Source organism: Botryllus schlosseri, chromosome 9, assembly GCF_051294905.1.
Source record: "Botryllus schlosseri isolate E-star chromosome 9, Bs_hap1, whole genome shotgun sequence".
In the NCBI taxonomy this organism is placed as follows: Eukaryota; Metazoa; Chordata; class Ascidiacea; order Stolidobranchia; family Styelidae; genus Botryllus; species Botryllus schlosseri.
The window spans coordinates 21,135,712-21,162,858 of NC_137244.1; the positions used below are offsets into that span (position 1 = coordinate 21,135,712).

General features: G+C 40.9%; 1 protein-coding gene and 1 long non-coding RNA gene across 2 annotated transcripts; one reads left to right on the forward strand and one right to left on the reverse strand.

Moving 5' to 3' along the window:
• Positions 1-1,188: 1,188 nt before the first annotated feature.
• LOC145447063 (uncharacterized) lies at positions 1,189-4,835 on the forward strand. The gene is made up of 3 exons (XR_013917435.1): positions 1,189-3,240; positions 3,308-4,631; positions 4,696-4,835. It is a non-coding gene; the product is annotated as an uncharacterized LOC145447063 (long non-coding RNA).
• LOC145447060 (atrial natriuretic peptide receptor 1-like) lies at positions 3,593-25,776 on the reverse strand. Its single transcript, XM_080325491.1, has 21 exons — positions 22,659-25,776; positions 22,283-22,515; positions 18,589-18,735; positions 17,527-17,717; positions 17,089-17,271; positions 16,784-17,000; positions 14,630-14,801; positions 14,051-14,195; positions 13,917-13,989; positions 13,236-13,317; positions 12,533-12,703; positions 11,411-11,565; positions 11,143-11,330; positions 10,817-10,987; positions 9,269-9,446; positions 9,030-9,201; positions 7,966-8,127; positions 7,777-7,904; positions 7,383-7,528; positions 5,445-5,539; positions 3,593-4,774 (listed from the first exon to the last, which is right to left on the reverse strand). Exons 1-21 carry the CDS (start codon positions 23,013-23,015, stop codon positions 4,193-4,195), a joined length of 3,948 nt encoding a protein of 1,315 aa, XP_080181617.1. The 5' UTR covers positions 23,016-25,776; the 3' UTR covers positions 3,593-4,192.
• Positions 25,777-27,147: the final 1,371 nt, after the last annotated feature.

Consider the following 27,147-nt stretch of genomic DNA (forward strand, 5'->3'; position numbering starts at 1 on the left):
TGCCGAAACTGCCAAAAATAAAAACTGAAAAATGCCAAAAGCAAGCGATTTTGGGTATTTTGAGCATATGCCCAAAATAATAATGACTGGCTTAATGCGAACATATTACTCTTCTGCTTTGGCTGAATTTAAAAGCTATAAACGAGAGAGGCCGCTTGAAATTGACGACGAAATGCGAGTTTGGTTGTCAACATGAAATCTCGTTTCAACGGTATATGCTCGTTGCTCATATATGCACAATTGCACATCTATCGCAAGCCACAAGCTGATAAAACTTGGCAACCAAATCACTGCCTCAGTCCTAGCTGTTTCACACATTTCACGGAATGATATTCAACAAGGCATGTTTGCGAGAAGTAAATGCCTGAGAAATAGCGTTGCGAAAACAGAGATCGAAACGACATAGCTCTTGAGTAAAGACAAATAAAACGTGACCGAACGGAACTTATTCTGCTTGAGCTGAAGCACGTGCGTTTCCCAGTTATTCTCCTTGAAAGAATAAGACGCGCGATTCATTCAGAATTATATGCGACTTTAGTCCTTGCCATTCCACATTTCAAGGAATATATTTGCTGAAAGCCAACATAGGCCTATACAGTTGCATTGGACGCAAAAACATCTGTCGTCATTCTGTGAAGAAGATCGCTAATGATGTTGCCGTGGCTTCCACATCCAAACAGATTCAATCAAATCAAAATATTGGATACAGGTATGACATTTACCTGTGATGACTGTATCGATCGTGCTTATAGATCACGTTGGCAATATTCCTTCAGAAATGCCACTAACTATACTGTCAGAATGCAGACTCGACCATGCTTACGATTGGGAAACTAATTGCACTGTATGCAAACAGGAATAGTCTGAAACTGACAGAATCTTCCTAACAATCATTGATCATCCAACCCACGTGTCGTGAGCTTATTTATAGAAATATCTTGTTTGATTTTCTTGTCCTGCGCTATCAACAAGAGTTCTAACAAACAATAATCATAATTTCGACGTCATGTATACATTGTACAGAGTTCATCGATAGTTCATAATTAAATACGCCGGTGCAGCTGGATTGATATTTACGTGAACGCAAAAATACCCCTGACACTGCATATTGTGCACAGAGTACACATCACAATTTACATATAACCACAATACGTTTCGAAATACAGAGGCACAATTCATAAACAAAGCAGGAATATAGTTGCAACTGAAGTGAGGTCACCGTTCGACCGCGACGTTGTAAACAGTTGAAATCGAAGTAACTGAAGAAGGTGTGAGGTCTAAAAACTGACTTGGTCTCAAACAGGGATATCTAGATCTAACTCTCAAAGCGTATATTTGATGGATATAAGTAATCCAAATGACCAGTTGAGTCACAGGTTCAGTACAGTTTATTGTTAAGAATTTCATCGCTTCAAAACACCACAAGATAGCGATACAATAGGAAGATGTCGAAACGACATGGAGTAGTCTTTGGAATCATACACCCACCGGGACCTAGCCCGTACGATTCGAAGAAGAGACATGCGCACTAAAAGAAAAGTATTAGAAGATAACATAATCGGGACAAGCGATAAAATGAGGGGGTATGTGTTAGAAGGTGAGGTATCGATATATCTCAGATCATGGTCCGGTAATCCTGAGCGTTAACTAGTATTCTTCGTCAGAATCTGCATGTGTTCTGACTTGAATGTGGATAGTGGACACGCTGGCTGCCTGTCAGTTGATGACGAAATACCGTTTCACATTTATGGTCTGGTGTAGGGATGGTGTGAACGTGAGGTTCACGTTCGCGTTCTGTGTGTGTGAACTGTGAACCTCAGAAATTTAGAGGTTCACGTCCACAAACGAACCTTGGTAGGTTCTGCACTGTGAACCTTTTCATAGATAACAATTTTTCACGTCATTATAACATCTTTGGTTGAACTTCGTTGCGTTTCAACTGCGTTCGTTGCGTTTCAACTCTAAGCATGGCGCTGGCAGCATAAAAAATCAGCACTAAACGTGCATGCACCTTGGCAATCTCAGTAATTTTACTTGCTTTGTTACAAAAGTTTGCTAGAAATATCCAGTTTACCGTTTGTGAATGTTTAGGGATTCTGGTGTGAGCTTGACCCTCAATCACACATCAATAGCCCTCAATCACTCTGCATGTATAGGTAGTCAGCGAATGGTGCTTATTCAACCAATCAATGAAATGTATATAAATAATACCTCGTTGTCTAATGCAAAAAATATCTTGATTTGAAATGTTTGTATCACAAAAACCAAATCCGTGTGATTGGAGTGTTGGCAAGTTGTCTTCTCCTAACTTGTTAATGAGATAATATCGGTAGCAAGTATAGAAAATGAGCAATTATCAGACGCCGAATACATTGTCCGGTCAGGCCGAGTCAGTTAATGCGAAAGCTTATATTCCCTTACAAGTCCTCGTCAAATTGTTAGCGAAGCGACGGAAGATATTAATTTATGGGATTATATTATCATTTGATTGCTCCAGTTGATAGCCTACATTTGGTGACGGTTAAAAAGTTAGTATGTACTTCAGCATCGTGGCATAATGTGGCCCCAGTTGTCGCTATAGGTATCGTGTACATTAATATATCAAGCCGCTGAAATTTAGGGTCTGAATTAGCAATATGACGTCACATGGCGTCATGAGGTTCACGTTCGCGTGCACAGAGAACCTTCCAAAAAGGTTCGCGTTCACAGGAACCTGAACCTTTCAGACCTCACTCTGACGTACTTGATAAAGCCTAAGAGCGAGGTGCTTTATGTTACGGACCATTTATCATTATCACCAAATACATTTGTGCAGTATATCCTTTGGGATTCGAAATTCTGCATTTTCGCAGTAGAGACTGTTGTCTCCATAATGGCATAATCGCCTGTTTAAATACTTTTATCCGCTCAAGATACACACTGTACAATGCGATGTGATGAACAGATAGGAGAATATCGAAACGACCAAGTACGGTCACCCAATCTGTCTTTATCTCAATGCCCGATGTAACAGCGTACGATCTTGATCATTCGTGTTTTAAACTTCCCCGCTCTTTTCATCATCTTCCTAGATCGGGTCTCGGGGCCTCTGTCATAAGTTCGATGTAAGTTCAGCAGGGTACGGGAGGAGAATCTCGGATAAATCTCCGACGATTCGGAACATATGCTTTTGCCCAAAAGCAAACTGGGGCCTCCACTGTCACGCTTACACTGATATCTAAACAACAGGTCATCGCCCAGGTAATTGTGTTTGATGTTGAGTTCTGGCCGAGGATGTTTATATCTTTTTTCTCGTCATCGCTATCAGAACCTCGGACACTGAGGAAGGGATTCTGGAGTCGACCTCGGTCGAACGCGGACCCGCAACGCGATGGTATAGCAGCGGTACAAGGTATTATTATGCTATCTCGCCACTGAGAGTATTCGAAGTTCTAGGGTGCCGCCAACTTGAGAACCACTGGCGTAGAGGCATGGGCCTATGGATACCACCTATGCTAGCTATTATTGGCAAGGTCAGTCTCACACGTAATCGACTTGATGTCAAACTGAAAAATGCGACAGCAACGTATACGTTGAGGTACGATACAATATATTGTAGAGGCAAAGATATTTATTTATAGATTTGAAGAAGATGAACATTGAACAAGACTTGGCAATGAAAAATCGAAAATATAAGCAGCCTTTTCTAGTATTGAAGAATAGATCACGCTCACAAGATGTAAAAAGTGCATTGCAATGTGGAACTTTGTTAATTTCAAGTCTTACAGACTTCATACATGCATGTATATTGTATACATGTCCTTATTATGTCAGAACGACAGTAATCTTGGCATATTTCGAATTTAGTTTACCTTAAACCTATTCGATGACAAGCGTTCCTGATGAGATGCAGTCAAATGCTGATAGAGAGTGTACTAAATTTAGGAATATGAATACACTGTGATAACATAAATCAGAGCAAAAGGCACGCAATGCGCGGCTTGATTGTCAGAGTCTTCACAAATACCACAAGTCGTATCTGCAATGTCGCCATAATGAGTGTCCGAAATCCAACTATATCTGTAACATCGGCACTATTCAAATAGGAGATATCCTAATTGGTCGTGATTCCAGACCACTCCCTGACATTAACGTTAGACTAGTCAACAGCCTAAACCTCTAACTGTTTTACCTGGATACCAGCACGCAACATTCATAAGACGGATATTTCATCCAGCTCGTTTTCGGTTGCCGGGCCGGTAAAGCAAAGCGACTTGGCTATCTTACGCTTCTGGCGCGAAGTCACTGGGAGAGTCGTACTCATATATTCGCTACGGAACGGATTGTTCTCGGTTAGCCCCGGCAGATGCCCGAACGATTTTTCCCTCTCCCTGCGTTCCGTGGCATAGAAGCACGCTAACTCTTCGCTCACCGACGCGAGCTGCTCATTTTCCATCGATATCGCTGTGCGTCTTCTCTTTCTTTCAGGATCGAATAAGTAGTTCGGGTCATCGATAGCGTACTCTAACTGCCCGGACGTGTGAGTGGAAAATTCGACCACGGCAGGTTCAATATCATACCCGCCCTCGTCTGCGCCGGTGACTGGCATTTGGGAGTCGATCATGCTGGATCGCGCCGACCCGTAATCTGATGTCCGGCTGACTTTTTTGATTTGACTAGTTAAATTATTGTTGAGATTGTACATTTCCGCAGCAGGTTTCAGGGTTGCTATGGAATCGTTGTCGAATTCTGTGATTTCGTCCTCAAGCCACCACGTCTTCCATGTTCCAAGTCCCTGGAAATTAGAATTCTCTTCGTCGTATTAGCTGGAATTTCGCGTCGATGGGCAGATGTGGTCAGCAGCGAAGTATTTCTACTTTTTTCATACGCAAGTAGTTATTGGTGACTAGTGCTAGTTACTCGAGTGTTTTAGACTACACTTCCGATTCCAGGTAACATGTCATTAGGCAAAACAATGTAGCAGTATATGAACCATCGACGAAATTTGCTTTTTGAAACTACTTGCTTGGGTAATTTTTAGATTCTAATTTTCTACTTCTACATACAGTAGTTTTGACATGTAATTGAAATTGATATTTCACGTTGTAAATGAATAGAAATATATGACATTACTTTTGCTTCTATAATTGAGTAGCCACGCTGATTTCTTTGACCATCTCTGATTATTATGGGCCTTGTGCACCAATGTCTCTGATAATTCGAATTTACAGGGAACATTTCCAGTTCATAACAACGTATACAACATTATTAGTGAAGTTGCATGTCACCATACAATTATCTTATTCTCCAACTGATTGCCCGTAACGTTAGTGTAAAAGGCAGGGAATAAGTGAAATGCAATCCGCCAGTTTGTTATGATGTAAACATTTATTAGGCTACTATAATGGGTATATATTGGAGTAGGAATTACGCTCGATATGTCATCCGAACAAAAACGACCTTACCTTGAGGGTCACTGGATTCTCACGTTCCTTCACCACGAAAGAGCTAAACTCATCGAGAAGACTTTTGGTCTTTGGAGATAACTGTATCTTCATACCTAGATAAATATATGCTGTGAACTATGTGAAAAGTTATCAAAGCAGGCGCGCTGGTTATTGCGTCGTTTTTTATAGGTCCAAACATCTTGCAACCTTATGCGAAGTGAGGATTTTCTTAAGCGCCTTGTTGACTTGAATGTAGCATTATTACTTTGATTACTACTCATTGTCTAGTTATATACAAGGTGTGTGATCTGTGCATGCCTGCGGTTGATGTAGGGTTGTGTTTAAAACAAAAATCAATTTAAAACAAACATGTTTAAGAAATGTTTTTTATTGTTTTTTTGAAGCACTGACGTCACAGATATTCAATTGTAACGACATAGTGTGTTGAAAGTGACAATTGAAAATATAGCGTAAATAAAGCTCCTTTGACGAAATAGGCTTCCGACCCCTGTCACATACGGACCAAAAATATCTTTAACCAGGACTACATCGTCACGCAGCATTTTACGGTCGGCGGTCATCATTATCAAAACATGCATTCCGTATCAATAATCTATACCAGGGGCGGGCAACATCCGGTCCGTGACGGGATTTTGAGCGGCTCGCAGAGAGTTTCTACCCTGAAAGCGAAATTCTAATCTGACAGTATTGACAAATTTTATGCATCACAAAATGAATCCAAGTTGACCAACCCGAGAGTGATGGTCATGAACCTATACTTATGTTCTGTTCGGGTTTACAGTTCATACATTCGCGAGCAAACATTTCCGACCATGAACATTAGCAAGACAAGGCTGCGTTCCAATAGCATTGATGTTCACGTGCAGTCTTTACTAAGGGTTTCTATGTCCGACATGCAGCCAGAGCTAATAATCGTAATAATCGTCAGATTATATTCTTATCTGAGCAAGACACACACAATCTACAATGCGATAAGATACAATGCGATGTAATGAACAGGTATAGGAGGATGCCGAACGACCAGTTGCGGTTGCAGCTGCGGTCTCTTAAACTGCCTCCACCTCGACCCAGTATGCTCGACGTCACAGTTCTCTCTTCGATGTTTTGTCTTTATTCCGCGGCTATTTGTAGCTCTTTCCATTCCCTGTAAGTGCGCCCTTTCATCGGCTCCTTTCTGGGTCTTTTTGTCGCCGTAAGAAGAGCCCAGAAAAACCCTTGACGCGGAATGGAACCCGGGCCACCCCGGCGGCAGCCACCTATCATCGTCATCACTACACCATATCCGAGTTCAAAAAACTTGTTGACAATTTTGATTGACTACGGATGTCTGATTGACTTCAACTACTTCAACAGCTATTGAAGTACATTAGGCTAATATATCCATTAGGTACTGTTTAAACTAAAAGTTCACGTTAAATACGATTTATTTCTTGTATAAGTGGATAAATACGTGATTAATGTATCAATTCTGTAATCCGGCCCGTCGAGTACTTTATTTTCCCATATCAGGCCCGCCGACCTGAGAAGTTGCCCGCCCCCGATCTATACCTATACGTACCATAGCTGTTGAACCGACTATCGCAGGTTCCAACCATCCCATATCGTATACGCCAACTATATCGGGTGGTAATCGTTCGTAGGCTCATACAACATGTTTAGTGGAAAGTATTTACACACTTATGGCATAACTATATAACTTGAAAAACACAATTTCTTATTTTTAAAAGGCCCTTGTTTAAAACATGTTTTAACAAAGAGTGATAAACAACCATTTGTTTTAAATGCAACCCTAAGTTGATGTGTCGTCCGAATTCTGAGTCCAGCGTATGTTTCTCTATGCAGGAGGATAGATTATGAGAAATAGTAAGTTCAATTTGCCAGTGGAAAATGTACAATTTAACAGCTATATTATTGACGAAACTAAGGCATACGAACCTTCACCGCTCTGCTCCATTCTCGCAGCTGTGTTAACGGTGTCGCCGAACAAGCAATAGCGTGGCATTTTCTCGCCAACTACCCCCGTGACGACAGGTCCACTGTGGATTCCAACTCGAATCTTCAAACTTTCGCCTGGCATATGTCTAAAGAAACGTACGCCACCGTCAATATTCTAGTAAGCCGATAGGTAACGTGCCTTGGCATCACCATCGGCGTAGCATAGAAATTTCAAACGATGGACTTCAGGACTCTTAGTGCGATTGGTGTTAATATTAAGATGGGCGAATACTTTATAGAAATGCCACGCTTATTTTTGAATGTCAAATGACATAATTTACAGGTCATAGGGAAAATCATTACTTCATTATTGTTTTATTTAGCTACTTCGTACGGGATTTCGAAGTTCTGTGCTTCTTCCATTAACTTTAACGCGGTTCTTGCTATTTCACGAACATGCAGGTTCCCGTTTCTCTCCGGCAACCCGGATGTTACCATGTACGCATCTCCAATTGTTTCGACCTGTAGAGCGGCTACGTTATCAATCATAAATTTAAATCATTATAAGGAGTTTGGTCCATACCTTGTACACATCGAATTGACCTACTACTCTGTCGAACGCGGTGTACAATCTGTCAAGCATTGTGACGACTTGAAACGCGTCGCTTCTGTGACTGATAGATGTGAAGCCCACTATATCACTGAAATATATCGTGACGCAGTCGTACGTGCTTGGAGGAACCGCCTGCAAGCAGAATTAGACCACTAGAACATTTTCAGTTTTCCAAATTAGATTACGATTAGAACTACAGCTGCACATGTTTTTCAAAATTAGATTAGAATTATAGAATTACTGAATTCGCAACCGATATACATCCGACTTCATCGCAGCACCATGAGAATGTATGCGATCCAAATGTATCTACACCAGTGGTCCTTAACCTTTTTTCTTCCAGCGCCTCCTTTCAAAAGTTATCGTGATGTATAGCGCCCCCCCTCCCACCCCATATTGTAATGGACTGTTTCGCCGATGTGTTGTGATTTTACGGTCCAAATGTTAATTGCCACCGCCGATGCACCAAAATGTCACTGTTCTTATGGCGTGTGCTGGGGCGGAAATTACGGTCAGCGCCGAAATGTCGGAGTGTGATAGTCCCGCCCCATCAGGTTTCACAGCCCTGGACCAAAGCACTTTAATAGCCCCAGGCACCATTCTCTAATAATTGCGAAAAAAGTCCAGACTCATCTTTTATAAAGCCTGCTATTATGTTGTCGGAGGGAATGGCATACCCAAATTTCAAGCAAGCTCTTGAATGGGAATCGCACGAATTGCAAAGAAAATTTTCGAGTTGAAGAAATCCGACCAATATTATTCCACTATATTTTAATTAGCAAATTAATATCGAGGTAATTTACTAGCGTATAATTGCACACTGCGTCTCGTACCCCCTGCTTCATATCCCCAAGGGGTCCGTGGACCCCTGTTTAAAAACTGCTGAATTAGAGCATGGAAATATTTCAAAAAGTATATTAGAATTAGATTACTGGCATTTCTCTCTAATTAGAACTATCTAGTTATCCAAGTCTGCCTGCAAGATCGGTCACATCGTTATAAGGACTTTAGACAGAGCGATTGTGTGATCGTACCTGTCTGCTTTTCAATTTATCAGCAACTGGTCTCGGAAGCATCTGATAGAGCAGATTGTCCGCTCTGTCTTTTTCCGCCCGAAACTGCGCCGTTCTTTCCTCGACCGTTTCTTCTAAATTCGTGGAATATTGTTCCAATCTGACTATCATGCTGTCGATGAAATTTTGTTTCCTGGTGATAAAAAAATATAGTTTCAGGACTAAAGCATAATAAACGTTCAGTCGATCAGCGTATATACTTGGTAAATGTTTTTGTCATTTGGATGATCTTTTCAAAGTTCGGTCGTTCGGCGGGCGTCTCGTGCCAACACCGACGAACCATTTCCCTGATCGTACTAATGACCACAACATCATCGTTGTCTTGCAGCGTCGGTCTGAACGGAACAGGTCGTACCTCCTTTACGGAATCGCAAATTTCTAAATGGAAGAGTGAAGACATCAGGGATAGATGGTCTGCCGTGTCTCGACCGGTAACCAGTAAATCCGGAAGCCCAGATAAACACATAGAAACATGGCAGAGCCGAGACTCGAACAAGCAACCAGTGGAGTCGGAACGGCGTCGCTTAGCACACTGCGGCACTCTCCTCCCTTCGGACAGACAGTAATCGTTACGTCGTATGCAGGGCTTTGGAGCCAGAGCCGGAACAAGGAGCCGGAGCCCCGGAGCCGTGCATTTTCATCGGAGCTGGAGCCGGAGCTCTACATAAAATTCAGCCGGAGCCGTATTTCATAAGATGCTATTATATATGCAACAAGCATATCTGCTGATTTCACATATTTCAACAGCAGGCCTTCGCGAAATTAAGAATCTTTGCCTCTTTGGCGCTTATTTCCCGACTAACCATTTTCCTGGGGATTTAACAGTAGAGCAGTCATATGTTCAATGTTCAATTTTCATACATGAGCCGATGAGCGCCGAACCTCGGTATGCTAGATATGCCTGTGAATATTGTGGGTATTCGGCATACCCGCAATTTCATTATCAGCACAACCTTGATGGCCAATTGTACGGTTCGAAGATAATGATCACCATGTATTACGCGAAATGCGACAGAGGATAAAAACGTGATTTCGTTGCACATGTCGATATGACGAGCACGCGCCAAGAAATTCTATCTCATCGTTGCTATGAATCGGATGTGCAAATCCTCGTTCTTTCGTGATGGTTTTTAATCGGGTCGCGAAATTGGACAGTGTTATTGTGTATGCAACTGGAATTGAATTGGAATTCATTACTGCGCATGATCGCCATTCACTCGCAGTAAGGATTTTCGGGCGTCGGAACTGATATTTTAGTCATCAACATCCCAAGTGTCACAGCCAGACTAATCATATTTTTGGTTGGCCTTGCAAGTTCACAATCTGAGCAATTCATTTTCGATAATATAACAGGATTTCGATAATATAATAATAAGTTACCTCGCGGGCCACTCAAAACCCTAAACAGACCCATTCGATAGTTCAGAGCCGGAGCCGGAGCTGGAGCCGGAGCAGTGGTTATAATGCGGCTCCGGAGCTGGAGCCGGAGCTAATGTTTGATAGTTGAAAGCTCCGGAGCTGGAGCAATTCAACATTTACGGCTGCTCCAAAGCCCTGGTCGTATGCGTATCGGTAAAAGATAGTAATTTTTGCGACTTTCCCGCGACAGCTCTGCGCCCAATTCCACAGAATTGGTAATGCAATACCGCGTGTTATCATAATTCCTCTCAGTTCTAATTTACTGACGACCAGGTATGTGGATCACTTATGTACATTGTACATGTGCAATCACTTCAATTTCTACTCACCAGTTGAACCTAATTTGTCTTCGTTTTCAGATTCCCCCAAATAAAACACTCCTTTTCGATACACTATCTCTTGAACGACGATGGCAAAACTATAAACATCACCTTCTGCAGTTGCCAAGGATGGTTCCTTGCCAATGGATCGAAGCAATTCGGGAGCAGTCCATAGTAAGTCTAAATTGATATATAATGATGTATATAATGTGTGTATAGTGTGCATATGGATCACAGATATAACAAAAACGTGTGCAATTAGTACATGAAACATTGAAACACGTTCCAGAAAATAGTATATAATTTGTAAATAACCATTATCATCAATTTCATACGTTTGTACGGGTCGCCATCGTCAGCTTTAATAATGCGTTGCCTCAAAGAAGGTAAACCGTAATCGGTTAATTTCAAAACCAATCTACTGTCGAGAAGGCAGTTTGAGGACTTGAGATTCCCGTGAATGGTTATCGGACTCTTGTGAAGGTAGAGCATCCCACGAGCAATATCCGATATCAATGAGTTTCTAAAAATTAAGGGTTTGTACCAGCAGGTGTGCGACAACGTATATTCCCTATATGGGTGATATGACAGTATGGTGCTTACCTGAACGAGTCGTCGAACTTGCTGTATTTCTCATTCTCTAGGAAATCGTCTAGGCCCCCACGTGAGCAGTATTCTATTAATAGTTGAGGCTTTGGAGGTTCGACACACGCGCCGTAGAACTTGCATATATGATCGTGGTTGCTGAGTTCCAACATCTGTTGGACAGAGAAAAATATACTAATATCATTGTTGAACAGGTTGCCTAGTTGCACAAGAAGTGATAAATCAACGACAAAATTGCTTTAGATGTTGTATTATTACATTCATTATGTTCCGTTATATTAGAGTAGTAGAGTATAGCATTCCGACTCGGGCATGAAACCAGACACATTTGTTTTCAAATATCCGCATTTCGTTTTGTTTCCTTTTGAGAAAAGTGTGTACGAGAGAGAGAGAGAGAGAGAGAGAGAGTATCCGATCTGACTTTGCCACCGGCAAGTTCCGTATCTAGGCTACCCAAAGAGAGTAAATGTCGAAGGATGGAGTCTCGAGCATCGATTATATTTGCTGCTTTACGAATTTTAAAAAGGATGCCCATTGACGTAAAAGCGTTTAAAGTTGACGCAAGGTCCTGTAGACTGGAGAGCATGGGCGGGCAACATACGGCCCGCAGAGAGTTTCCGGTCTTACATAGCAATGCGGCCCGCGACTGGAGAAGGTGGCCCTGAAACTACTTGTTTTGTTCGGGTTTACATACATTTGCGAAGAAACAGTTTCGACCATGAAAATGAACAGACATATAGCTGCGTTCCAAAATAACTGATGCTGACGTGCAGTCTTCACTAACGGTTTCTGTCCGACATGCAGCCAGAGTTTAAAGAACTTGTCTACAACTTTGATCGACCACAGATCTTATTGACTTCAGCAGCTATTGAAGTATATCACGTTAATAAATTCATTAAATACTGTTTTTGGTCTCTATGCTTTCAACTTAAAATTCACATTATATACGATTTTATAGGTGCATAAAATATTGTATAGGTATAGGTAAAACTTGAATAGGTGGATAAATACACGATTACTGCATCGATTTAGGAATCTGGCCCGCCATGTACTCCATTTCCTATATCCGGCCCGCCAACTGGAGAAGTTGCCCGTCCCTGCTTGTGGAGCATTAACTACCTGATTCATTTCGACCTGCAGGCGTCTGTCCACGGATAATTTCCCGTCGACCTTGAAGTCTTTCACAGCAACAATTTGATGATTCCAATCCGCAAGTTTCATAAATCTTTGGTCGCCGTTTACTGCGGATGTCACACTACCGGAAGGATTCGCTCCAGCGGTTGTTTCGCCCTGACGAAGACGAATATTTCTCAGCAGACGTTCAAGACAGTTACAGTTAGTCTATCGTTTTATACGACTGATTAATTAGCTGGCCCGCCAAACAGAGCTTAGGTGGCTATGGTTGTGGATAATGAAGCTTACTTGGTGTAATGCTTAAATTTAACGTTATTATATATTGAAAATACATAAATCCCTCATTATGTAATCCAAATTTGAAAGGATAGGTGATCGAGTCGTTTCAAAACTTACTTCATTGCGGTATGAAGCAGACATATACCACAGGATTAGAAGACATATTATCTGAATTGCTGGGGAGTGCGGAGAGGATTGCTTTCTCTGGCGTGGCAAATTACTGGTATTTGAACAGATCCTGTCAATGACGACTACATGAATCTGGCAATAGCAAAAGTGCGACGAATGTTGTGGCTTAATCATTGCTGTACTCGCTAGCTTGTTTTTTTCTTTTCGAAAACGTCGCTGTCGGCGGCCAGTGACATACCAAGCCCCCAATAATATATCACTGCATGACAAAGAACCTTACCGGTCCTCCATAAACGATAGTGTAGTCTTCCGCTCTCAATTTCCATTTCATTTCTCTCAATTTCTGTTCCTTTATCAATCGCCTGCACGTGTCAAATAGAGAAGTGGGTTAAAACACAAATTGCGCTTGAGCACGGAGAGGTGACCCTACGGTACAGTCGGATGCAAGATTGCAAGCGATTACCACATGCAACAGAGCTTCCTGTTGAGAGCCTTGAACGTTGGAATCATGACTGTACTGTGTACACTCAGTACAGTGTACTTGTACAAGTGTGCAATCATACTTTAGGTGTGTCTATGTCTATAATAGTCAGAAACAGGTTTATTAGAAACACAAGATAAGGCCAAAACACGATCATATTCAGAGAGAAAGGCGGGTTCGATGGTATAATACTGTACAACGAACTGATGAATTTATTCTGATTATTCGAATATCGGATATTGATGTCAATCAGTTTCACACGGGTGTTGAAAAGAGTCGTCTCGCCACTAATTCATCAATTGACTATATTCTACTAGCTAGAATGACAGTCATCATAAATCACGAAATCTGTAAATTACTATTCTTTATACTTGGTCAATGACCAATATGGTCAAATTGGTCATACTCAGATGCACTACTCACGCACGGTGACTAGAAAATGTCGTTGTACGCTGGCGAGACTTTTGGATTTTCTCTCACCTTCTAGCTACAGAGGAAATCACCATCAAGCAGACGAGAAGAATAACGGACAGCGTAATGGACACGATCGCCGCTGAAAGAGAATATTCGAAGAGTCGATTATCTCGTTTCGTAGGGCATGAAATTCGCGTTACCGGTGGACAATTCTGCTTCTGGCTCCTCAATACAAACGAATGATCCATCACAAGGAGGTAGCCCACTCGGTGGGTATACACCGGGCCAGTCTATCGCTGCTATGTCCCGCCACGTGTTGTTATATCCGTAATATACCGCCACTTCCTAAAATGATATCCACCATGTATTTATTCTAGCAGATTAGAATCGGGCTCGAGTTTGACCTAAGAAAAATACCAGATGTTAAGAATGTGACCGGATTCGGCTTAGAATCATTGAATCAGGCATATCAGATTCAGATACGACGGTGTCCCGTGTTGGTAGATTGCGTAATCAACGATGTATATTTCTACTCCATTGCGACTAAGACATTTCTCAAAAGTAGCTAGGAGTTATGCGATAAGTCACGCCCCGGCATAAACTTTAACTACAAATAATAAATCTGAAGCCTCGGCCCTATTCAAAGTGAACTTGTTTTACTTGCTTAGTTCAAACCCGCCTCGACTCGATATAAAGCGGAAATGCACGGCCTAGACTACCATGCCACAATTCGGAGATATCTTCATCGTATTCTGATGTGGATTATTAATAAAACGCACCTCGAATAAATTCGTTGTAGTGTTTAAATCCATTATTGCGTAAGTCATCAGTTGATTCCCATCCTCTGTTATGAATACGGTACCATCTACGCTTTCAAAACTTGTGTTCCAGAGTTGCTCTGCGAAAGCAGATCCATTTTTCAATATGCTGCTGGCATTTGAATCGATGCACCTATAGAGAGAACCAATATTGACTGTATAGCTGGTCGTATTCGACCATTTCAATAAAACAATCACAACAATCAGCAAATTTGTGACGAAAAGCTCCGAACCCTCGTTGTTGTTTGTGGTATTCATCGTGTTTTTCGACAACGATATTCCTAATGTGATTCCGTAGCTGCCGATTTGTACCATGGCCCTCTTCTTGGATTTATTAAGACATCGTTTACGGATCAGATGGCGAGGAGGAGCCTAGGTATACCTCCAGCACTTAAGGAGGGATTCTGGAGTCGACCTCGGACCTCGAACCAGTAATCTATTGAAATTGCAGCTATGGATCATACCACTATAATATATACCACTTTCAGTAATCTATTGGAATTGCAGCTATGGATCATACTACACTATCTCATGGGTTGTTACACTAAATATTATGATTATAATTATTATATTCTTTATCCACAGTAAAACTGGTAAATACACACATAGTCCGGGGAGCAACCTGCCCCCAATGGAAAATGGCGAGATTGGGTAAATTTTTAAAATTTCAGCAATAGCGGTCAAATTGTTATTCCTATGCAAAACATAAAGAGGTCAGATTACAGAATTGCAGCAGATGAAGAATTGGCAAGGGTTACAGAGCAGAGGTAGAGACGATTGAAAATGAAGAATCGAAATTACAGAAATTATGCTGTGATTCACAAGTGTAATTTTAGTCCAGTGGTGCATTCAAGGTCTTCCGAAGAATAAGCACAGTGCCCAATGCCCAATAACGTGATCTTTTGGATCATGTCGAATCGAACGCTACCCGGAATCTGTTGGATATGCACAATTGCACATGCACATGAATTTTTCTCTTACGACCCCTGCAGCGCCAATGATTATCGGTACGATGTTTATTTTGCATCGCCACAATTTCTCACATTCCATTTTGAGCGATGCGTATTTCGATTGTTTTTCTTATTCGTTTTGTAGAATGTTGTGATCAGCTGGGACAGCCAGTTCAATGAATAAGCATTCTCTTTTCTTTTTTAGTTTGATTATCACATCCGAGCGGTTGCTCCTGATTTCGCATATTGCATAATTCAAGGTGAATGTAGTGACCAATCCTATTGTGTCTCCATGTGTATTTGGTAGCTGCAAGTGCACCACAGCCGGGCATGAGATTATTATTATTGATACAACACAAGTGGCGCTTATCGCTTTTTTCAAGCTATGTGCTGCGACGACACGAATTGTTATGATGGTCATAATGTCTTTGCTTTTCCGTAATCTTGGGGACGGCTTCCATTTTCTTCTCACAGTCAAACTTCAGTCTCTCTCACTAACATGCGCTCATGCGCCCCATCGTGGTCTCAGCTGCCGACTTGTAGGATATGGCTCACTTTCAGACTGGGCTTTTCAATGCACTACCGTAGTAGTGAGATCGGCGATGAGGAGCCCAGAGAAACCTCCGACACGTAGAAGTTGGTCAGAACCGAGATTCGAACCCACTTCCGGGGGGACATAGCGTAGTGGTGACGATAAGCGCCAACTAAACTGGCGGACCGGTTCGATTCCCGTCGTAGGTTCATCTGGGCTCATCTTCCCCCGCCGTTGCCGGCCATACGGCGACAAAAAAGCTCAGAAAAAGACCCGGCGAAGGAAAGCACTCACAAGGAATGGAAAGAACTAGTAGAAAGGGCCGCGGCTTCAAAAAGATCAACATCGAAAAGAACTGTGACATCGGTCACTATAGACCGAGGTGGATGTTAGATTAAAAGGATCGCAACTGCGTGTCGTTCGACATCCTCCTATCTGTTCATGACATCGCATTGTGTCTTATCGCATTATACATTGTGTGTGACTTGTTCGGATGAAAAATATAACTCAACGATTAGATCATTATTATTCCTGGTGTCGTGCCTTCTGTGTGTACTGTGTAACCAACTGCGCCACTCGCTTCCCCTGTTACAGTAAATATAGAGAAAATATCAGGATTGTTTGTACACTTACTCATTTACCCCGATCACAATCAATCGGACAGAGTTGTAATACTGAGTGACGTAATGATTTACGTATTGTTGATTTTCTCCGGCGAAGTTTGTGGAAGTTGTCTTCGACAACATGTCGTCAGAGAACGACAGAAACAATGACGTTTGCGGTCGGTGGAGCGTGACGACTTGCAAAGCGTCCATCCCAGAAGTTGACTGCTCTGTCCCTGGTTTGTAGTCTAGTAAAATATTGTTCCTTCGTTATTATACACTATTCATAATGTCACCGTGAATTGATAAATGCACACATTTATCGAATATTCTTACCTCTTAGGCACGCAGTTGGATAGTCTGGCTGATTGGACCACGTGTAAGATACGTTGTTATTGTATAAGTCGATATAGGTGAATGTGTAAGTGTGATCACTATCTTCGCCGCTCGTCATTCCCAGTCGGGCTGCCGCGTTCATGACAGCTCGCATTGCCTCCCTTCCGACACACCATAAAGTCACTAAAGCCAAATAAAAATCATTCTGAAATTGGTATTGAAATGTGACGATGTCACGCGATCCTTTCAGCATCAAATGTATCACGTTGATAATTGTGGGGATTAGGAAGAAGAAATATAGCGGCTTGCTGCTATGTCTATCAGTTTTAATAATATTTTCATTATTTCAAAACATCGCAAGACTGCGATGCAATGAAAAGATAGGAAGGTGTCGTAACAGCTTGGAGTAGCCTTTAAGATCAGAATCAGAAAGCTTGCCTCTCGTTAGATCTTTCAGTTGCCGTAGTATATCTTCGGCATTTTCTATCACAAACTGATCCGAAGAAAATTCCGGAAATATCGTATAGTTCATATTGCCGCCCCGAAACGCATCTGCAACACCAGACATCAAAAACGTGCAATCGGAATAAACGTCGTAGTGGAGTGGAGCGCCGTGATAGATGCCTACTCTGTGAGAGAAAAGAAATATATTCAGGCGATTTTCCGAGCCATAACGTGCATCCGGTGTTGTCACAAAAACACGGATTTTCCACCAAACTTGCGCCAACTTTCAAATTTGCTGATCAGAAATACACAAACCCGAGCAAAGTTGGACAACCAGAAAATTCTCTGATTTTATGAATTAGATTAGAATTAGAATTATAGCTACACAGTTTTTTTAATTGTATTAGAATAGATGATTTTGCGATAACTTGGGAATTGAATCAAGTTCAATTCATATCACATTGGACTGTATTCTCATAAGAATGAAAATGGCAAATGTCAGCACAGGAAGCTTGGCTAATTTTGCAGCGTACAGTCCTACTGCAGCATTTTGTAGAAAACCTGAAATTCGATCGGAATTAAAACTTGAACATAGAAACCTTTCACAAATTAGATTAGAATTAGAATTGAAGCAGAGAATAATGTAACAAATTGAATTATAATACCGGCATTTCGCTTTAATTAGTCCAATTGACACCTAGAATTAGGCTATCTAGTTGTCGAAGTCTGCATGAAAGCGAGGCAATAAATTTTGCGAGTACAACCGTACATCATTATTCAAGGTAACAAATATAATCACAGGAACCCTTACCAAGGGACATCGTCGTTGAATCAATGTATCATTACTTAATCCCTTGATAGCTGTATTGGTTGCCTCCGCCAAAAGAGGAGGGGTTGCATGGCTGTGTCAATAAATAAACAGCGCCACCAACCCTTTACTGTAAATATACTTGTCTAATATGTACCGCGTGTACTGTACGCTTAATTGATTAATTGGTACAGGTAGGCTAATTTCAGGGTAGCTAACACTAATCAACAAATTTACCTTATACTCACCCTGTGTATAGCAAGTACGAAGAATCCCAATCATTGCCTTTTGTTTTGTAATATTCGTACACAAAATTGCCAAGGTCAGTATCGGAATGCCCTGTCCTCGTCGTTGTATGACAACAGGTACTTTGCTTGTTATCAAACAACTGCGATCTAACAGTTCACAAGAAGTTTAGTGTGCTATAGCCTCAAATGTTGACAAATGGTAACTGCGAATCTTATCCTTACTCACGAGCATACTATGGGCAAGGACCGCCGTCTGTTTTGATTTATAGTCCTCCGTACTTCGAAAATATTCTCTATGACCTACGCTAACGCTGCGAACTAATAATTTGAAGATATTATAAGTGTTCGTTTTCGCAGAACTTTTGCGAACAGCACAAAGTGATTCTATTTCATGTATATCATTCTGGCCCGGCTTCGCACACATTGCATTTCTTGCATCCCGGTCCGTAGGTCACCCACAGAATGGTATTTCGCAATTATAGGTTTTAGTATGTGATAGACGTTGGGCGATTACTGCATCAGCCATCAATGTATTCGATTGCGATTACGCATGGAATAGTAATCACGATTATCCGCGATGACATATATTGCGCTTCTTGAACTTGAGCCTTAAGCACATCTGAGGACAATATAACGATTGATATCAGACTATGCGTCATAAGAGGACAAATAACTGAAAAGTGTGAAGTCATTTGCCGTTACGTCACAATATAGCTATTTGACAAATTAACCGGTGACGATTTGTCACCAGCATCAATTTTCGATCTAGCTCAGGGGCGGCCAACCCGTTGCCAGAGAAGGTTTTGAGTGGCCCGCGACGTAATTTTCGAAATTAGTAATACAATTGAATAGTATATTCATATTGAAATGAACCCGAATTTTTTCGGCTGACACTCGTCAGGGGTAATCGTCAGCAACTAGTAGAGAAATGGAAAGAACATTGTATATCAACAATCGTATACAATGTTCTTTCCATTTCTCTACTAGTTGCTGACGATTACCCCTGACGAGTGTCAGCCGAAAATATTCGGGTTCATTTCAATATGAATATACTATTCAATTGTATATTGAAGTTCTGTACCTCCAAGAAGCTCTTCAAATTAGTAATATTATACAAAATGGATTGCCCAGATTGTGAACTTGCAAGGCCAACGAAAAATTTGATTATAGTCTTGCCGCAACACTTGGGATGTGACGGCAAAAATATCAGTTCCGACGCATTTGCAGATCAATGGGCCAGTCACATTTTTGGTAAATCTTCGTGCATTACAATAAAGCAGAATATTCTGCGGTAGATTTGTCCAAAGTAAAAATATTCTTCACGCTTCCCGCAATATGTTGTCACTCGATTTCTTGCTTTTAATATTGTTAAACCTCTTAAAATGAAGGAAGGCCCAATGTACCAGATTACGTCTAACTATATTCGCAATTACGACAGAAAGTGTCGTCCAACATGCGACCTTGCGTTTGCGCTTGCAAAAAGACCGTCGACGATGAAACCTAGGCACAAAATGATTGACGATGCTGGCCGAAGATTTCGATATGTCCAGGCGCCAAATAGTCCAGTCCTTGCAAACTGAGCCCAGCGATATACAGCAGACCCGCAATATACTCAAGTTACGATATTATTGACCTGTGAACTTTTAAAATTTTCGCGCTTCGCGCGGCTGGTGTCCCGCGCGATGGTTCGTCATTTACATTTGGGTTTTTGACCGAAAAGGTTAGCCACCCCTGATCTAGCTGCTATACATGCTAACATGTTGTAAGCAGGGGGTTGAGGGTAGATTTAAATCTTGACACTAAAGAATGGCGAGAGGATGATTGTCACCAGCTTCAAATGGAACCGGCATAACAGAAAAAGACAAAATGAACACAAAATTATGCCTGCACGAATAACGTTTCTTGTGCCGTGACACATGTATCCTACATTACAATCGATATAAATAAGGATAGTCCGAGCCGTACAGACGCCAAAGAATGTTCGATTAAAGCTATATATATACGATATATACCAGCAACCGCTGAGTTTTGATGATTTGATATTAAATCATCATATACATTCGACGGTTATTATATTTGCCAATCTTTAATCGGTTAAAGAGGAATTGTGCTGTTTGCATATACTCCTCGCCTTTAAACGGCGGCGAGGCTGCACGGAAAACCATAAACATCAATACGACAAATCGCGATAGAACTGTAAATGGACAATGGATAATGGACTTGAAACCTAGCCCACATGCGGGCGGAGCTTTTCAACGTACTGTATTTGTAGTGAGATAGGTGATGAGCAGCCCAGATAAATCTCGGACACGTTTGAAGAGGTTAGAACCGGTATTAAAACACATTCGGCTCCTTAAGTGTATAATCTAATCAACTGCGACACATGTTCCGATTTAATTGCGACCACAAATAAAATGCTTCCATTTTCTCATTCTTTAGAACTAATGAGATATGCATCGCACTGCGACAATGCCGCATCTCATTGATAATAATCAATTCCAACAAAGTTTGTACAGCCCGTTAGACTCTTTCAGACGACTTACGCGCGACGTATACGAAACGAGACGTCAAACGCAAATAATAGTACATATTTCTACGGCCCAATGCCCTGCCAACAAGTTCACCTTTGTATATACTTTAATAGTCCAACGTATTCAACAAATAAAGATACGCGTTCTCATTACAGCACCAATTGTACGATTTCGATTACGATATATTCCGCCATTGGATTCTGATTGCTCAAGTTTCGTTTTACTTTAAATAATGGGGATCTAACTAAACACTGGGCAACAATTTTGAGCGAAAAATTTGTTGACTTTGATTATGCACTTGATTTAAGCTAATTTTGGTATGCTGATTCCAAAAATGCCGCTGGTTTTCTTCTATCACGTCAAGTTTATATGCTCTATGACATATGCCCAAAATATACAAATTTTCACGAAATTAGCCATATTACTTTCCCATAACATATAGAAATCCACACTGGTATCATATAATAAGTTATATAGTCAAGAGGTCAATTGACTTATTAGGAAAAAGGTACTGGTATCGATTTGTGCCGATGCTTTCACCCATTTTTGGTTAGAGTATGCATTATGCAATCATCCGAGGATATTTGAGACACATATATGATGTAAACTGCAGGATATGGCAAGAAAAACAAACATTACATTCACTATCACCGATATGTCCAATGCCTCATTCAGCTTATCCAGTGTGACTTGAAACTCCTACAAGCTCGATAATTTGGATCAAGATGAAGATCTTAGGGATGTCAGGTCTAATGATGAAGATTTTGAAATCGAAAATGATTCAGAACATAGAGTAGTCCATCAACACAAGTTAAATGATCTGGCATAGGCTTCGGGACTTGGAAGAGAAGTATTCGGAACTTTTAGCATCCTTGCGAATTGAGAAAAGATTACTTGGCAAGGGAGCGAAGATATCTCACTTTCGATCATGAGATGAGTGCTGGTACAAAGCAATTTGAAAAAGGTATTTCTCGATTTTCCAGTTTGTTGGTTTCAAGGCTAGGAGTATCATTCTCCGCGAAGAATGCGATAAGCATACTGCGATGAATCAATCAATTGCATATTCATATATACTTTGAGTTTTAATACATGCCCCGTGGTGGTTGACTAAACATAGGCCTCTGAACTCGCGGCTGACAGCCTACGCGAATTTCGTCACTTACCTGACCCCGGGTAGCACTTCTGGCCAGTTCCAATTCGAGGACAGCCCGCTCACTCTGCTTGAAACAAAGTCACAGCTCATTCCCAAAAATACATCTGATTCCACCACTGAATCATCAGATGCGCCGCCACACTTTTCATCTAAATTTCTCATTTCTTCGATCTCCATCGCTTCGATCAAGCCGGACACGGCGTCGCACCATGTGTCATTTATCGTAATCGTGTAGCAAACTTTCTGAAATAGCAGTAACATAAACTACGGTGGATGGCCTCCGTTAGAACACGATTTCGTTAAGACACACACGTACATCGGGATTATAGTCCCTTACATTCAAGCCTACATATAGGCTTATCGCAGTGGGTGAATATTTGACTAACCTTTGCTTTCATTTCCTCGTGCGTGAGATCGGAACATAAGCTTGCATTTGCATCCTCCAGCGCTCGGTAGATCGCGGGCTCGACGGATGGTTTTGAAAACGGATAACAGTCCACGAACGGCACAAGCACCCATATGTTGATTTGATAGTGAGTAGTATCGTTAGGGATTTTATATGAGCTTTTCCAGTCGCCGTAATGTTCAATTGCATTTTGAATGTCTTCAGCCGATGTAACGCGATCGCAAACCCCACTGTCTCGCGGATCTCTGTCGCAGGCGTATAGCTTGTCTTTCGTATTTCCCGCAAGTACTTCACCAGAAGCCAGAAGCAGATTTAAAAGTAGCAAACATAGTAGCATGCTTGTGAAATCAATCGGACATAAACCACTAAATAATAGTTTTGGGTGTATAAGTTTTCTCGCTTTACATACCTACATATATTTCAATCGAACTATCAAAAATATATACCGCATCATACAAGACTATTTGGCAGAGTATATAATACTGCGAGGAATGGCCTACGAGCTAAGACCTATTATGTTCATTGTACATCTGCTATCATTGTTTTCAGACCTCCCATTAGAGAACAGCATTAACAAATGAATCCACTGAGGTAAAAAACGAATTAGTTCGATAGATATGCTGTCAATTATGTATTTAAGGGGTCATCGCCGTCATCGTGACGGGAACTGTTAGTATTTGTCGATAAGATATCATCCACGCTAGCCTTATGGTATTAACCAAATATTTGACACTCAGAAGTGCGGCAATTTCCCAACATTTCACGAGACACTGGAACAGAGTTTTTCTACTATTCATTTTCTTATGTCAAAAACGAAAATGAAGTTTTCCCGAAACCGCGAAATAAATAGATTATTATTGTACAAATCATCAGTAAATATTGTGATACTTTTCAAAATGGAATACTGCAAATGCAGCACAGCAACAATTATCATGAACGTAACGACAGCTCGACGCCTGCGTGGTTGCCAATACCGTTTGGCTACCGTTATAAATGTAAAGTAGTAATGTGAGTTTTTAGGAGTGAGTTAAAAGCCTATAACCTTCCCAAGCAGTTCAACTAAATGCCTTCTTTATTGACACTTCCAAGCCTACCGATATAAATTTTAATATAAGTTCTGTGGATGGATCATATGCCAGTACAACTGGTACTATTATATTGTGCAATTTGCGTTGCGGTGTGCATACGGATCGCAAAATTTAAATGACATATCTCAAACACGGACAAGTCATTTTAAAAGTTATTTATAGAAAATGCTATAATCTAGTTACAAAAGGCGTTTTTGCCTTTAAAATCAATAACAGTTGATTGGGCTTAACAACTAGATTTCGGTAAAAATTAGTACATGTTTTCATATATTGAATAATCTGTTGACAAGAAATCCACTTTCTCTGACGCAACCGTCTATCTTATTTCGGCCGTCTCCATTAGTACATGACATATAGCAGAGCTTCTCCGCCTTTTTAACTTGGCGACAGAAAAAATTTCAAATCAAATTTTGCCACCGGGGAACTTTCAAAAAGAAAAATGAACCCAAATGTAGTTACGAAAAATATATGGAAGTGAAAAGCAAAGTAAATTTCGATATAATGAGAAATATGCTTCGGCGGCTTTTATATTACTTGTGTTATAAGTGCTCTATTGAAGTTTCTTCAAGGCAAAGTCATCTGTTAGAAACCACTATACTGATACTGATCATACTGATTGTTCTGTTTCTTTTGAAAGCAGAGCGACTTTGCATTTTAGTATAGCCTCTATCTATTATACCGCCAAATTTCGCTAAATTTGTACCATCGAAATTTAACGAATTTCCGTTAGAAAATCTTCTTTGCTCTCACATATAACTGGTCTTGAACGAGCTGAATTGTGAAATACGCTGCGGCATTGTGAAGTAGGCCTACGCTAGGTTCAATGAATAAGAATATATTACGACACGAAGCAGAAAATTTCGAAAATCTCTAAAATTTCAAATTTTTAAACCAATTTATAATTTGATGTTGCTGCGGACCAGTGATTGAGAACCATCGATGTACAGTACTGCACAAATACATAAAATGAATAGCTGGCAACGGATGATACGAACGGCTTGATATTAAACCTGGGTAGTTTTCGTCTCGATCATTTCACGACAACACAATGAAGGATTGCAGAATACTATAGCACAGATGCAATCGCGTCGCAATGAATTTACAAATAGGCTACAGAAGCCGTACTAACAAAACAGACTAGTACATAGCTATAGCGCCTATTGTCAAGTATTCATGGTATTTCGACATTGTAGGGGTAGGCCATTAATAATAATCAATCCACATCATGCAGGCTAATCGATTGTTGTGTTCTGAGCTCAGTCTATCACTCTATAGTATCGTTCTAGTTTTTATTTTCCAGACTCACCTAACGATGATTGGAAGACGGGGAGGAGGCAAGTTTAACCTCCGATATGATGAAATGGATTCTGTAGTTGATCATTGTGATACGTGAGCCTGCGGGCTAATTGTGTTACAGTGTTGGAACAGCATACACTACAACACACTACCCGTCACTGTCAAGTTCCAAGACGCCAGCCATGGTCACAACCACATCGTAGTTATTATTGTCATGAACAAATAATAATATAATGGGAAATGTAGTGATGCTCATCACCGGCACGACTGTTCGGCTACGCTTTCATTACGATCCACCCAATGTAACAACAGCTGCAACACAGTACAGATGAAAACATCAGAAGAAACTGATGAGCCCCATATAGAAATACCAACTATAGGAATCGTGCGCTCCTCACGAAAGAAATATTTTTCTGGTACGTTTGGGCGATTCCAATATATATTTCCACTATACTGACAATCCTGAAGGGAGATCAAGAAATAACAGCATCGAACTAATGACATGACTAATAACAATGGGCCCACCCGGAGATGTATCGTCATTCGTCATTTGTAACTTGCACTAAATTTTCGAAAACACTTCCTCCATCAACCCTACTGGCGAATCTGATCACATGGACTGAGAAATGATATATATATGATAGTATTATGTGAAATCACTAATACTAAAATGACGAAATTCATTCGCGATCCCAGTAACTATTAATAATATGACCATCTCGCGATTTCGGTGCGTTTATTAAGCCGATAGATTAGTCCGGAGTTCTCCTGAAATGGATATGGACAGTTTGACATCGGTATTTGGCGTCCAGTTTATGCATTACGGCTATGTCCGGGAATGCGGCCGTGGGCTACATAAGCAATCGAAATGCGGCCGTGAATAGCGAAAAGGTTTGTTTGTAGTCACCCTTGGCTTAAGCGGTGTCTTTCAAGAGGTAAGTGCACTGTGCTACAAGCCAGCAGATCAGGATCGGCCTAGTGTAAAATGACCAACGCCGTCTAATACCATTCATACTAAGACAACAGTAACCACAACCACCGATAGTCATGATCGCGGCCTAATAAGTTATAGCTTCTTTAAATTCCAATTCATTTCGCCGCAGCCCTATGTAGTCCGCGACTTCGCGTAGGACGCTGTGCAAGTACGCAAAATACTACTTTCTTCCGCCAAAACCTCTCGAACTCAATCATATTAGTTTGTTTTTCTGCATCGGAAAGTCATAACTGACTAGCTACAACGAACCATATCTACCAGACTGTAATAATATCTGCTCGATAAGTATCAAATGCCAATATTTGACTTGACTACTCGTTATCTACCCCGTGTGCGCGCTGTCCACTCCTGGAGTGATCAACTGATTATTATCCATTCGCAGAATGGCCTTGATATTTCTAAACCTAATCTGATACATTTATTGAGTATATACGCTGTGTTTCCTGGATACTATTCATGGATTAACAGAGGCTGATACATCATACACTTAAATTTGTTATCTTTCATGCCTGCAATGGTAAGTTGATAATATTAGACCACGGCACGTTGACGCTATTTTGTAATATATTAACCAATCACTTGAATTGCTACCATCATCATCTCCTTTACAATGGAACAATTATCGTAAAAGATTCAAGAACCTCGACGCTGAAGCGATGCGATTTACTACGAAAACATATAATCTTTCCATTCGCAGTCATGTTGCGCACGACAGTGGTAACAATTTCGGCGACTCAGTCTATAATTACGTCATCAATCTGGGCAAATATTTCAATATCGTCAGCACAGCAGACAACCATCCCCAAAATGTTTGGAAGCAAACAAAACTCTACGGGTGCGCGTGAAGGCTGCGGTCATGTGGTACATAATACACTATTTCATTACCGATTATTATCATAAGATTTATTACGTTCTGTCAGATATATATACAATTATATATACATTATACATACTTATACTATACAGGCTATACTCGCATTCAGAGTATGCCAAGTATATATCTGTAAGGAGTCTTACGCTTTGTCATGCAAGCCTTCGTGTCAAATTGATGGAAAAATTAGGAAATCATTGGTCATTTTGAATCACATTCT